The 13,636-nt window shown below is 39.5% G+C and overlaps 1 protein-coding gene across 2 annotated transcripts in view; it reads right to left on the bottom strand.

The window, feature by feature from the left end:
* The window catches only part of SUGT1 (SGT1 homolog, MIS12 kinetochore complex assembly cochaperone), a 37,537-nt gene extending 27,994 nt beyond the window's left edge, over nucleotides 1–9,543 (bottom strand). Inside the window, exons 1-5 of one of the 2 annotated variants that reach the window (XM_064373614.1) lie at nucleotides 9,045–9,543; nucleotides 8,900–8,957; nucleotides 2,689–2,779; nucleotides 1,809–1,878; nucleotides 1,039–1,109 (exon numbers count right to left, since the gene is read on the bottom strand). In XM_064373614.1, coding sequence (XP_064229684.1) covers nucleotides 1,039–1,109; nucleotides 1,809–1,878; nucleotides 2,689–2,779; nucleotides 8,900–8,957; nucleotides 9,045–9,082 — 328 coding nt within the window. In that variant the 5' untranslated portion in view covers nucleotides 9,083–9,543. The remainder of the gene's footprint in view (nucleotides 1–1,038; nucleotides 1,110–1,808; nucleotides 1,879–2,688; nucleotides 2,780–8,899; nucleotides 8,958–9,044) is intronic. The other variant, XM_012466199.3, reaches the window with a different exon arrangement.
* Between the last annotated feature and the right edge of the window lie 4,093 nt (nucleotides 9,544–13,636).

Below are 13,636 nucleotides of genomic sequence, written 5' to 3'. Positions count from 1 at the left end.
CTGAGAATAAGGCTATCACCCAGACCTCTCCTTTTGTAATTTGTAGCTTCCATTTGCATAATCAGTCCTAAAATCCTTTTTTCTGAATAGCTACACAGCAGAAAAGCAAACATTCAAAGCAGTACAGATTAAGAATGTAACATGCAATACTAAGAGTGGAGTTTCTTAACTCCAGTACTACTGACATTTTGAACCACATACTTCTTTATCAGGCGGGACTGTCCTGGGCATTATAGGGTATTAGTAGCACCTCTGGTTTATACTCATTACATATCAGTAGCACACCCCCCCACCCACCATTCATGACTATCCTCTTTAGACATTGCCTAAAGTTTCCTGGGAAACAAATTGTTTCCAGTTAAGAAATACTTCTTTAGAGAATTGTGATAAAGTTCTATCATAACATAAAGATAAAATGATAGTATAAGAAGGATTATGTAGTCTCCAATTTTCTGAGATTACTCATAATCTTAGTATTTTTCAGATTTAAAAATTATTGGCTCTTACAATGTCTATATATGTCTAGATGTCCACACCACTGTGATACTTTTCAAATATTCCCCTCAAAAATATAACATTAAAAGTCACAATACTCTCAAAATTGTGTTTCTTCTGTACTCGCTCGTAATTTACCCAAACATACACCTTACTTCTCCATAAAAACCTTTAATGTTAAAATTTCACATCTCAGCAATCTGAGTAACTTAAAATGAAGAGACTTCTGACCATGAAAGCAAATTAAACTTTCACTTCTCCATTAGAAAAAAACAAAGCCAGACTAAGTAGAGAGAGCATGTTAAGTGTTTACATGCAGTTTTTTACTTCTAATGGTAAAGTTTACCGTAATTTAAATGCCAAATGGCTAATTTAATCAATTTTAAGTGATCTCATATCTGCAATCCATATGAAATGTAATTAAGATGAGAAAAATAGTTATTGGGCTTCTACAATTAATTTGAAATTAACATTAACAAAATTCAGCTTTGGTATTTAAGATAGAAACAGGTAAGTTTATTAGAGCATAATTTCAATACTTACTATCTAATTTTTGTCCTTCTATAAAAGTTTCTAGAGCAGCAGCATAGTTTTTTTCATGGTATTCACATATTCTGCATGAATATATTTAAAACAAATTAAGACACACACAAAAGAGTTGGAAAATAGCTTTCTTTCTAAATAAAAAAACTTAGTATTTTCTACTGTTGAAAGAAAAAATTTAAGTATATGCTAATAAACCAACAGACTAATATACTGTTAACATCTAGTACAATTCCTAGTAAAATTCAATTTTAGAACTCAGTTCAGAAGAAATCTGTCTTTAAAATTGTACAGACTTGCTCATTCCAAAATGTAATTATACAAAGGAATAAAATAAGTTTCTTACTTAAAGAATAGCTATACTTATCAACAGAAACAAAATGAGATATAAAGTACATAGATATAGAGCTTTCATAGCATTAAATGTAGCCTATTCAGTTTGGCTGAATAGGATGTTCTCCAGTCAATCAAATATAGTAAATTCCAAATGATAAACAAAAAAGGAATGTGAAATCTATCAGTTTCATCTATACCTTACAATTACTTCAATCATCAGTATTTTAAAATTTACTAAGTATAGATCTCCTATCACATACTATGGTTAACAAAATAACAAAACCCTAAGTTGTATTTAAAACAATCATATCTCTGCTATACAATATACAAATACAGAATTTTACCACTTATATAAAACTTGCAATGAACTCATTCAACAAATTAAACACCTACTATCTATATCAAGCTCAACAATTAGAGTAGCTACTGCATACCCTTTTCTCAACATAGCAGTGGAATTATTTGGATTGAGTTCAAGAGACTTCTTTGTATCAGCAACAGCAACTATGTAGAAAAACATGGGTTTTTAGTCAATTATTTACAGATCCTAGCAAATACACACAATATATAAATCAGTTTTAGATTTCTAAGTTTTCGAGTTGCTAGAAATGCCAAATGGTTTTAAATTAGGAAAGCTAATACATGATAGAATTCAAATAAATATTACTTTTGTACCTTCCTTTTGGCTTAACATTTAGCTTCTTTCCTAAAGTTCTTCAGTCAATGAATACAGCTGTGTCACAAAATTCATCTCCTTGTCTCATTAACACCATTTACGTAATTTGACTCCAAGTATTCAGTTTTTCCCTCTTCAGATTCTTGATCAGAATAATTTTTTAAAGTTACAAAATATAGAAATACATTACTCTTTAAATATAGGTGGTCTTGTTATGTGGCCTGGGCTGGTCTTGAACTCCTGGGTTCAAATGATCCTCCTGCTTTGGCCTCCCAAAGTGTTGGGATTACAGGCATAAGCCACCATGCCTGGCCACATTCTTTTTTATATTAAAAAAATACAAATGAGTATTGCATTTTAATACTGTCAAATAGTAAATGTGATGCTATTTTTTATCAGCATACCCATTAACTACAAATTAAATCTGCATACGTTCTCCACCCAATGAAGGAAAAGAGACATCCATAAAATTTAAATGGGTGTTGCTCAACATGTCTGTCACATTTGACCTACTTTACCTTCTATAAAAGACCAATTTAAAAATTCTCAAAGACAACCTTTATTTGATTAATTTGTCATGGGTAAAATGCATAAGTAACTTATTAAAAGCAGACAATATACTTTGTAAGAAAAGTTACCACAGTAATTCCCAAGAAGAATGTGGCAATAAGCTCTTTGACAATAATATTGTGCATCATCTGGTTTCTGTTCCAAAGCCTTAGTCAGCTCCTACAAAAACAAACATGTTGAGTGTCAATAATAGCTTTCAAAAAGCCATCAAATTCTAATTAAAACATAAATTTTAATCAAATAACTTACTGTCAGAAGCTATTTGGAGGAAAGATAATAGGGATATAACCTTGGAGTTTTTCCTTATAATACAATCAGTGTCTCCCCCACTTCTCCTGCCCCTCCTCCCAAAAGTAGACAATCTAATGTAGTATCTCTGTACTGTAAAGCATTTAGTTCCTGGCATGAAGAACTCAATAAATGGTAATTATTATCACCTCATATATTCTGAAGAGTTTGTTATATGCATTGGCCATTACAGATTTTCTCCAATTTGGAGAAGATTCAAACACCACATAGAATTTGAGATTCTCAGAAAACATGAAGCTGTCCTATAAAAAAAAGACTAGAATTTAAATCTAGCACTGAGGGAGGTTAAGACAATCAATACATACACAATCAAGTTTACCTGGCCCTCTCCTATCCTTTATCAAGAGCACACAACTCTAACAAAACCAAACTAAACATTCTGTTCAAATCCTACAATCTAATAGATGGCTGTGTCAACTACCAAGAGTTAACATTAGGGACACTGAAAGTTTTTCAACCTGTGCAGTCACAACATATAGGTGTGGTAGCTGGAAAAATCATGATGCAAAAGATTACACAAATAGGGAGATCAAGGACAACTGCAGGAACCCAGGAACACTTTTATTTTCTGCCAACTGCCTACAAACTCTAGGGATGTGGTAGTTTTCTTAAATGGTAAAATTATTTCAATTGCCACATGTCATTGACTTTGCTTTAACCTAGTAGTGTGACTTTCACAAAGTAACATATACAGATGCTCCTCAACTCACAGGGAGTTACAGTCAATCAACAGAAAGTGTGACTCAAACCAAGAGAGCAAAGAAGCTTTAAGATGCTACTTCAAGGGCCTCACTGTGTAGCTTGCAGGCTGTTACAAGGAATTTGGACCTTAGGAGTGATGGAAGGGCATGGAAAGTTCACTGTTAGTAAGAGAAAGAGATGGTCCTATTTACTCTTTTTTTTAAAATGTCATTCTGGCTGCAGTACAGTGAATAAATGATCAAATCAGGACTGGAAACGGAGCATTCTTAGGAAACTACTACATTAAGTCTAGGCTAGAAAAGGATCTTAGCCACAGAGGTGATGAAGAGAAATACAATGAGTTGGAATATACTAGAACCAGCAAGACTTGCTAATGGGTGAACATGTGGGATAAGAGAAATTGAAGATGACTTCAGGGTTTTGGGCTTGTCTAGATCTGTACCTGGCATCCAGTAAGCACTTAATGAAAAGTATTGTTTTCTCTCCTTGCAGACTTTTTTCAGCCTTTTCCCCAGTCTCTACTTTGACCTCATCTCCTTTACCACAGAATATGAAAATATTTGCCTCTCTATAGTCAATCTTCTCAAAGTCACTAATAACCCCTTATCAAATCCAATTGATTCCTACCTGACTTGATCTCTCTGTAGCCCTGGACAATAATAATAAGGCCTTTCGGCTTACCATTCTGTTGCCTCTTAAAAACTAATGTTTTCCTTGGGTTCAGTACTTAAGACTTCTTCCCCTCTAGAAAAATCCTTTGATTCCTTAACTATTGGGGGCTTCACATACGTGTTGATGTATGCTGATGACTCAAGTCTATCTTGAGCCTAGACGGTGCTCCCGAGCAGCATTGGCATATAGTTTTTTCTAGACTTTACCTGAAATGTCCCAAAGGCAACTCATATGCAAATATGCACAATCTAAAACTACTTTCTCTCCTCCAACCTATTCCCCCATGCTGACTGTGATCTTCTAAGTGCTATCATCCTAAGTGCTATCTAAATGAATGGCACCAATTCCTACTGCATTCCCCCAGCCAGAAACTCAGGAGTCATCCCTTATATTCCAATCGTCACCAAGACCAGTGCATTTTACATGAAACAACTCCCTTCCATGCCCTCAATCACTGCCCTACATGCAGATATTCATCTTTGACACGGTCTGCACCATTATCTTCCTGCTATCCACTATCCCTTGTGCCTCCTCCAATTCATTATCTACTCTGTTTTTAAAGGTTTTGTAAATCAGAACATTTCATTTCCTTCCTCCAAATTCTTCACAGATCTCCATGATCATATGATAAAACCGAAAACCCTGTGCTAGGATTTAATGTCTTTGATGGCCTGGCCTCTCTCCATTTATCTAGGCTTTATCTCCTAGCACTTGCCTCTTCACACTTTATGATCTAATATTACTGAACCACTTGTATTATTCCCAAAACAGAACAGTCATGAGCCAGGCACTGTATTAAGCATATAGGGTACCCTCACTTATCTTCACAATAACCCTTTCAAGGTCCTATATATTCCCATTTGATAGATGAGAAATCTGCTCTGGAGTGTTGACAGGAACTTTACTGAAGCTACACAGTTATCATAAAACCAGAATTTTGACCTAAGAGTTTCTAATGCTAGAGCCTGGGCTCTTAACCACCATGCATACTGGGCCTCAAACCAATCTCAAAATTCACACATTTTCTCTCCTTACTGAATTCCAACCTCCTCTATAAAGTTTTTAACACCCTCAGTCAGCTTCTATTGTTCTATGCTCTTTTATACACAATCCCGTAACAGGAGTTAATTCTATTTTAATGATCTGTTGACTCCTCTGTCTTTCCACTAGATTGAAAACTCACTGTAGTCTTTTCATCTTTAGACTCCTGATTTCCAGTAAAGCATTCACCACTAATGCCCATTCTTTGTAGAATGAATGAAAAATGTGAAACAGCTTATGTGATAAGAACATTTCTCTTTTACTCCTAATTGGATGATCTTATATAAAATACATACATTTTAACATGATACCAACTGACCTGAATCCCAAATGGCTGTTAAAGTAGCCCTTGGGAAAATCCAAGGGAAATACACTCACACTCACCGAAGTTTGAGTCCTACTTACCATTACCAATCATATTATAATTTATACTGACCTGTTCATCTTTGTGAGGTCATCTCACAGTTTAAAAAGAACATTTCTGGCCGGATGCGGTGGCTTACGCCTGTAATCCCAGCATTTTGGGAGGCCAAGGTGGGCAGATCACGAGGTCAAGAGATGGAGACCATCCTGACCAACGTGGTGAAACCCTGTCTCTACTAAAAAATACAAAAATTAGCTGGATGTGGTGGCAGGCACCTGTAGTCCCAGCTACTCGGGAGGCTGAGGCAGGAGAATTGCTTGAACCTGGGAGGCGGAGGTTGCAGTGAGCCGAGATCGCACCACTGCACTCCAGCCTGGAGCCTGGCGACAAAGTGAGACTCTTTCTCGCAGAAAAAAAAAAAAAGAACATTTCTTAATACAACTGGTTCTTATCGTGATCATCCTCCCCACACTCAAGGTTTCTAATTCCAGGTCTGGAGTGGGTCCTGAGAATTTGCATTTACAATATGTTTATGCTGCAGGTGATCTGGAAATCACACCTTTGAGGATCACTGTTCTATAGCACTAGACTAAAATTCAGGAAACCTGTGTCCTGAGGCTCCCCTTCTGCCTGTAACTGGTATGTACATGTCTATGACAGATCATTTGGATTTATCCAGTTTTCTCTCTTTTTAAGAAATGGGGTCTCTTTATGTTGCCCAGGCTGGTCTTGAACTCCTGACCTCCCGAAGTGGTGGGATTACAGGCGTGGGCCTCCATGCTCAGTCAGGTCTCTTTTTCTGTACACTGAAAAGGAACGATAAGAAGTACTGGACTACATGAGACTTAAGGACTTTCAATAAGAATTTTCTACTACTAGGCAGGGCGTGGTGGTTCGCACCTGTAATCCCAGCACTTAAGGAGCCCTTGGTGGGTAAATCACGAGGTCAGGAGTTCAAGACCAGCCTGGCCAAGATGGTGAAACCCCGACTCTACTAAAAATACAAAAATTAGCCAGGCACCATGGTAGGCACCCGTCTGTAATCCCAGCTACTCAGAAGGCTGAGGCAGCAGAATCGCTTGATCCTGGGCAGCAGCAGAGGTTGCAGCAAGCTGAGATCACACCACTACACTCCTGCCTGGGCAACAGAGTGAGATTCCAACTCAAAAAAAAAAAAAAAAAGAATTTGCACTTCTCATGAATTGCCAGATGATGCTGATACTGCTGGTCCAAGGGCCACATATTAAAAACGAAGTTACTAATGCTAGTCACGTGACTATTCTAGGCAATTCTTCTCCTAGGTACTTACAACCAAAAGAAATGCATGTGTTCACCAAAATACACATACAAGAGTATTCACAGAAGCTTTATTAATGCTAGCTAATAACTAGAAATAACCCATATATCCACTGTTGGAATAAACTGCGCTGTACTTACATCTATACAACATACACAATTATACAATGCGGTATTACATAGCAATGTAAAAGAACTACCACGTCACACAATATGAATGTATACTCACGTAATGATGAAAGCAAAAACATTCAACAAAGCATCTACTAAGCCTACATTCAACAAAGCATCTACATTCAACAAAGATTCTGGGTCATGAATGAGTCAAGAACAAGCAAAACTAACTGATGGTGATGGAGGTCAAAACAGGAGTCAGCAGGACAGTAAGAAGAATTACTGGCTGAGGAGCATGAAGGTGCATTATGAATGGTGATACTCTGTATCTTGATCTGGTGGTGTACACACATGTAAAAACTCATCAAACTGTAGACTTAAAATCTGGGTTATTTACATGATTCATATATGTCTCCATAAAAATTTTTAAAAGTAAAATAAGATGGAAAATGACAATAAAATTCATTATGTTAATATCCTTTAAAAGCAACTTTTATATAAACTGGATTTCTAAAGGAAGCAGGTCTAAGAGGACAGTAACAAATGTAAACTTAATGTTAATAGCTGTCTAGCTAATATAAGAAATTATGGAGAAAAATTCTTAGTGCTTCCTGTAACATTATCCCCAAACCGATCCCAGAAGCCTTATTCCCGGTTTCTAAAGGTCTATATATTTAGATGTAAAAAACATATTTGGACCCTAAAAGGCCTTACAGGACCTGGGGCTCCTGGTTTCCTGTCCAACCTTATCTATTAATCAAATGGGCCCTCGAATACACAGGGCCTTTTTGCTGCTTCATACAGAGGCCAAATTCATTCTTACCTCGGGATCCGCACTGGCTCTTGGTCCTGCCTGGAATGCTCTTTCCCCAGAGCTGCCAAGTTAACTTCCTTTGTGCCTTCAGGTCTCCGCTCCAAGACCACCTCAACGGAGGCTCTAGTACCATGTGGCACATTTATAAGTCATAGCTAGAAAAGATGCTGTCTTGCCTTAAATTGTTATACTTTCTTATGTCAGATCATAACAAAACAGGATTTCCTCTTTTCTGTGATGTAACGCAAAGAAAAACCTCCTGGCTAAATTCTGTGATCTTCAGGCGCTCCTTTAATTCTTATTATTTAATTCTTGCTCTTTCACATTCCTTTACAGCTTTATGGTTTGTCTTCACTGCACACCGACAGAAAGTGATTTCTAGGTTAGCTAAGTATATAACCGAGACTTTAATCCACAGCAATCAGCGCCATTGCACATAGCAACTCCAAAAAACTTTTTGACGAATACACAAATAAGGGAATAATGAACTGTGACAAGACATCTGGAAAGTTTCAGGGACGTGAGGGAAAAGGTTTTTGTTCCAGTAGACTGACTTCATGCAGACACTTTTACATAAGAATGGCAAGAATGATTGTCAAACGATAAAAATAATTTCATCGAGCCCAGAGTCCACTTTTCTCTTCTAGTCATAAATACCATTACAAAAAATCCTTCCAGCCCAACTACAGATGCCAACTATGCTCCCAAGAAATAGAGGAGAAGGTTTTTCTCAGGAGCTGGAGGAATGCAAGAGTCTGTGAGTGGAAAGAGCAAGATAGGAGCCTGGGGTAACGCGGCTACCGTGGGACAGAGAAAGGAGACCGAGAGCGCAATACCCGGGCTGAGACGCAACATCAACAGCAGCTTGGGTCCCTGTTCCGCGGTGCTGGGAGAAGGCGGATCAGCCGGGACCCGAAGCGGCCCAGTTCCCCTAAGTAGAGTGGAGGAAGCAGAAATGGGCTCTCACCTCTAACGCCGCCTGGGGGTCCTCGTCGATTAGAGAATCCGAGAAGCTCTGGAAAAACCTGTCAGGAAAACAACGACTTCAGCAGGGTTCACTAGCCAAGGAAAGGGGGATAAAATAAACAGCAAAGGGAAAGAAAAACACTCACCTCCGGGACGTTGCAGGTCCTGCTGCAGCCGCCGCCATCCCTCGTAGTCACTGTTGCTGCCGCGAGAGCTGCTACTATCGCGGTTACCACCTCCGCCACCGCCCAAAGGGGAAACTTCTGGAGAAACACCAACCGAGCTTCCGTCCTAAGGAGCCAACGAGCAGCCACGCAGTGTGCTACTAGCGAGACGGGAGGCAATTTACGGGCGCGGGGCCGGCTGGGACAGTGGAGGACCGATTCCTTCCAGCCCGCCCCCCGGCCCAGGAGCAGCACTGGCAGTCCCCGCCCCTCGCAGCCATGGTTACAGAAGCTTGGGACCTACACGTTCTCCCTCTTTTTCACCGCACCTACGCCGACGGGCCCTTCTACAGAGCTTTCAGTAGTAGCAGCTTAGAAGCACTTTTGTAACGTACTGTCATCCCTCAGGAACGTGTGGCAGTTAGGGGCATTTGTAGATCGGTTAATAATGCAAGCTACTGCGAGCTCCATTTTCCCTAATTTTTAATCATGGCTGCCACAGGGAGCCAAGCCCTTTCGTCTCCGTTACGTCGTTCGCGTCTGCGTGGTCTCTTCCGGGAGCAGAGACCCGGATGGCGCGTAGATTCCCGCGATCGCTGGGCTGGGAATCCTAAACGGTTGTTACTCGCCGGAAGTCATTCTGCCCTAATAGCGGTCTAAACGCCATCTGGTTCCTGGGGCGACGAGCCACGCACCGGTACTATTCCCTTCCCCGCAACTCCACAGCCCAGGCTTTCTTTAGTGGGCTTCCCAGACCAAGAAGGAAAACCTTTTCCATCCGAAGGTACCGAGGGTCGGTACCTGAAGTTATCTCAGTGCCGCTTGGTTTCCTTCCCCAGTAGGTCAGCCTTCCCTCAGCGCCCTTTGATCCACGCAGATCGGATGGGGAAAGCTGCCCGCACATTCCAGGGATGAGGGCAGATTGGGAAGCGGGAGGGAGTGGACTTTGTCTAACTGTATACCACTACCAAAGTGTGTTGATGTAGCTTTATAATAAGTCTTGAAGTCCTGTAACTTATTCTCCCAAGGTTGCTTTGGGTTATTCCAGTGCCTTTGTATTTCTAGATGAATTTTGGAATTAACTTGTTTAAAATAAACAAAAACTACTGGGATTTTTACTGGGCTTGCATGGATCTATAGATCTGTTTGGGGAAAACTAATATCTTAACATTAAGTCCTTCAATCCATGAATATCATTCTTCCCCAACATTTATTTAAGTGGTCTTTAATTTCTCCTGGCAATGCTTTGTAAATTGCACACGTATCTATATTTTAATGCAGCTGTGCTTGGATAGATTGCAGCATAGAGATAATGCACCTTTCATTAGATTTATTATTATTTAGTGTTTTGTATACAGTGTTAAATGACACTTTTTAATATTCGACTCGTTGTAAGAATATAGAAATACTATTGATTTTTACATACTGACCTTATATTCAAGCATCTTGCTAAGTTCCCTTGTTATTTGTAATACTCTGTAGATTCTTCCGGAATTTGTGATCAAAATCTTGCAATCCGTGAATAAAGATAGTTTAACTCTTCTGCGTTAAAACGCGCGCTCTGAATGAAAAGACAACCCCGCCTCAAACAGGCTTTGTGTGAGCAACAGGCTATTTATTCACCTTGGTGCAGGCGGGCTGAGGCCGAAAATAGAATCAGCGGAGGGCGGTGGAAAAGGAGTTGGTTTCATAGGTTGTGGGGGAGGCATTGGAAAGTTACAAAAGGTAAGTTTAGGGCGGTTTTTTGCAAGCTGGGAGGGGGTCGTAGGCTGTGGAGTCACGAGGTTCGCCAAGCTAGAAGGAGGTCTTAGGGTGTGGCGTCAAGAGGTTGTCCAAGCTGGGAGGGGGGTCATAGGGTGTGGTATCATGAGGTTGGCCAAGGTCAGTTACAAAGTCCAATGGTCTTGTCAATTGAGGCCAGAATAAGAAACAATAGAGAATGTCTCTGAGTTAAATAGGTACCCCAGGGGTTGATCATTTCTTCCTCTTTCCACAATCTTATTCTATTTAACGTTTTCTAATTCTGGAAGGCCCTCCAGAGGTCTCTGTGCGGTTCGTGGGAGTCGTCATGCCATCCATCTCGCGGTCAGACCTTACATTCTGTAAACTTTATACCTTTTATTTTTATTTTTGCCTTTTGTTTCTGGCTATTACTTTCACTATTGAATAGAAATAGTGATAATGTACTTCCTTGTCTTGGAACATCATGAGGAAAGCATTAAATGTCAAGTGCTTTTTCTGCCTTTATTGAAATGTTCATTTGTATTTTTTAGTGTTATTGTGAATTACACTGGTTAACTTTCAAATGTTATCTAAATGGCCAGTTGTCCTTCTAGACCCCCATTGACTCCATTTGGGATGGCACTGTAAGAAGAGAGGCAGAGCCAGGCAATGGAGCTCAGGTCTGTAATCCCAGCACTTTGGGAGGCCAAAAATGACGGACCACGAGGTCAGGAGTTTGAGACCAGCCTCGCCAATATGGTGAAACCCCATCTCTACTAAAAATACAAAAATTAGCAGGGCATGGTGGTGCACCCTTGTAAGTCCAAGCTACTGGGGAGGCTAAGGCAAAAGAATCACTTGAACCCAGGAGGCAGAGGTTGCAGTGAGCCAAGATCACACCACTGCACTCCAGCCTGGGCAACAGAGCAAGACTCTGTCTCAAAAAAAAAAAAAAAAAAAAAGGAGAGGCAGAGCCAGTGGAGACAAGGTTTATTCAAGGTTTATTCAGGACTTACATATAAAAGTGGTCCAGTGGTGGTATGCTGGATAGGAGAACTGCTACTGTTTGTAAAAAACATACAGTCTATGTAGTATTTTCACTTAGCACCCTCCTTCTGGCAACCTCCATTGAACCCAAAACAAAGGGCCTTGATCCCCTGTACAGCCTGTGTTCCAAGATATGGGCTAGGGGTGTGGATGTCCTTCATAGATAGGGAGTGAATCTCAGGGTTAGCTACTCCTAGTTTCCTTAGCCCAGGACTCCAAACGTAAATTCTTCTTAGACCATAGGGTTATTCTCGAGAGAACATTACCTGATTTCAAGACTTGTCAACCTTGTGGTATTGGCATAAAGATAAACAGATTAATGGAACAGAGAATCCATAAATAGACCCATACCATATGTGGACAACTGATTTTTAACAAAGGTCCAAAGGTAATTCGGTGAAGAAAAAATAGTCGAAAAGGATAGACTTTACAACAAATTAGATATACATATGCCAAAAAGTGAGTTTCATACATATCTTGTACCATGCACAATTAACTCAAAATGGACTATGGGCCTACAACTCCTATAAAACTTCTATAAGAAAGAAAATCTTTGTGATTTTGGGTTAGGCAAAGATTTCTTAGCACACCAAAAGCATGATCCATAAAAGAATTTGTAAATTAGACTTCACCAACATTTAAAAGATTCTACACTATGAAAATATTTACAATCACATCTCTGATGAAGAGCTTGCATCCAGAATATATAAAAATCTCTCAAAACTCAGAAACTATAATTCAATAGGGAAACAAATTAAAACCACAACCATATACCACTACACACCCATTTAAATGGCTACAATGAGAAAGACTGACAATGTTGGCAAGGATGTAGAGCAACTGGAAAACTCATACACCACTGGTAGGAATGTAAAAAGGCCCAACCATAAGATGATTTAGACCACTGCTAGACAATTAGCACCCAAGAGATATGAAATAACATGTTCATGCAATATTTCTACAGGAATGACTGTTTATAGAAGTTTTAATGGTTAATAGTTGAAAACTGGAAACAACCCAAATGTACATCAATAGGTGAACAAACAGTAGTACAGCTGGCCAGGTGTGGTGGCTCATGCCTGTAATCCCACACTTTGGGAGGCCAAGGCAGGCGGATCACCTGAGATCAGGTGTTCAAGACTAGCTTGGCCAACATGGTAAAACCCTGTCTCATCTAAAAATACAAAAAAAAAAAATGTGGTATGTATCTATAGTCTCAGCTACTTGGGAGGCTGAAGCAGGAGAATCACTTGAACCCAGGAGGCGGAGATTGCAGTGAACCAAGGTCACAACACTGCACTGCAGCCTGGGCAACAGAGTGAGACTCCGTCTCAAAACAGAGAAACAAAAAACAACAGTAATATAGCCGGTATAGCCGTATAATGGAATACTACTCAGCAATAAAAGGAATGAAGCATTGCTACACTCTACAATAGGGATAAATCTCAAAATTATTATGCTAAGTGAAGGAAATCAGACAAAAATAGTACATTTTGTATGATTCCATTTATATAAAATCCTGGACATTTTAAAAACTCATCTGTATGACAGATAACAGATCAGTGGCTTACTGGGTGGGGGGAGGGGGTTGGAGAGCAGGGCAGAATTTCAATAATAAAAGGGGCACAAGGAAACATTTTGGGTTAATAGGGATGTTCACTATCTTGATAGTGATGGTTTTACCATTGTGTATATATATATGTAACACTTCAAACTGTACATTTTACATGTGTGGGGTTTGCTTTATATCAATTATAGCCCTATAAAGCCATTTTTTTTAAAACACATTTAGAGCTATAGATAAG

The sequence above is a fragment of the Aotus nancymaae genome, unplaced genomic scaffold (genome assembly GCF_030222135.1).
Source record: "Aotus nancymaae isolate 86718 unplaced genomic scaffold, 86718_ANA_hifiasm-v0.15.2.pri h1tg000009l, whole genome shotgun sequence".
Lineage (NCBI taxonomy): Eukaryota > Metazoa > Chordata > Mammalia > Primates > Aotidae > Aotus > Aotus nancymaae.
This window is presented reverse-complemented; position numbering and strand designations above follow the sequence as displayed.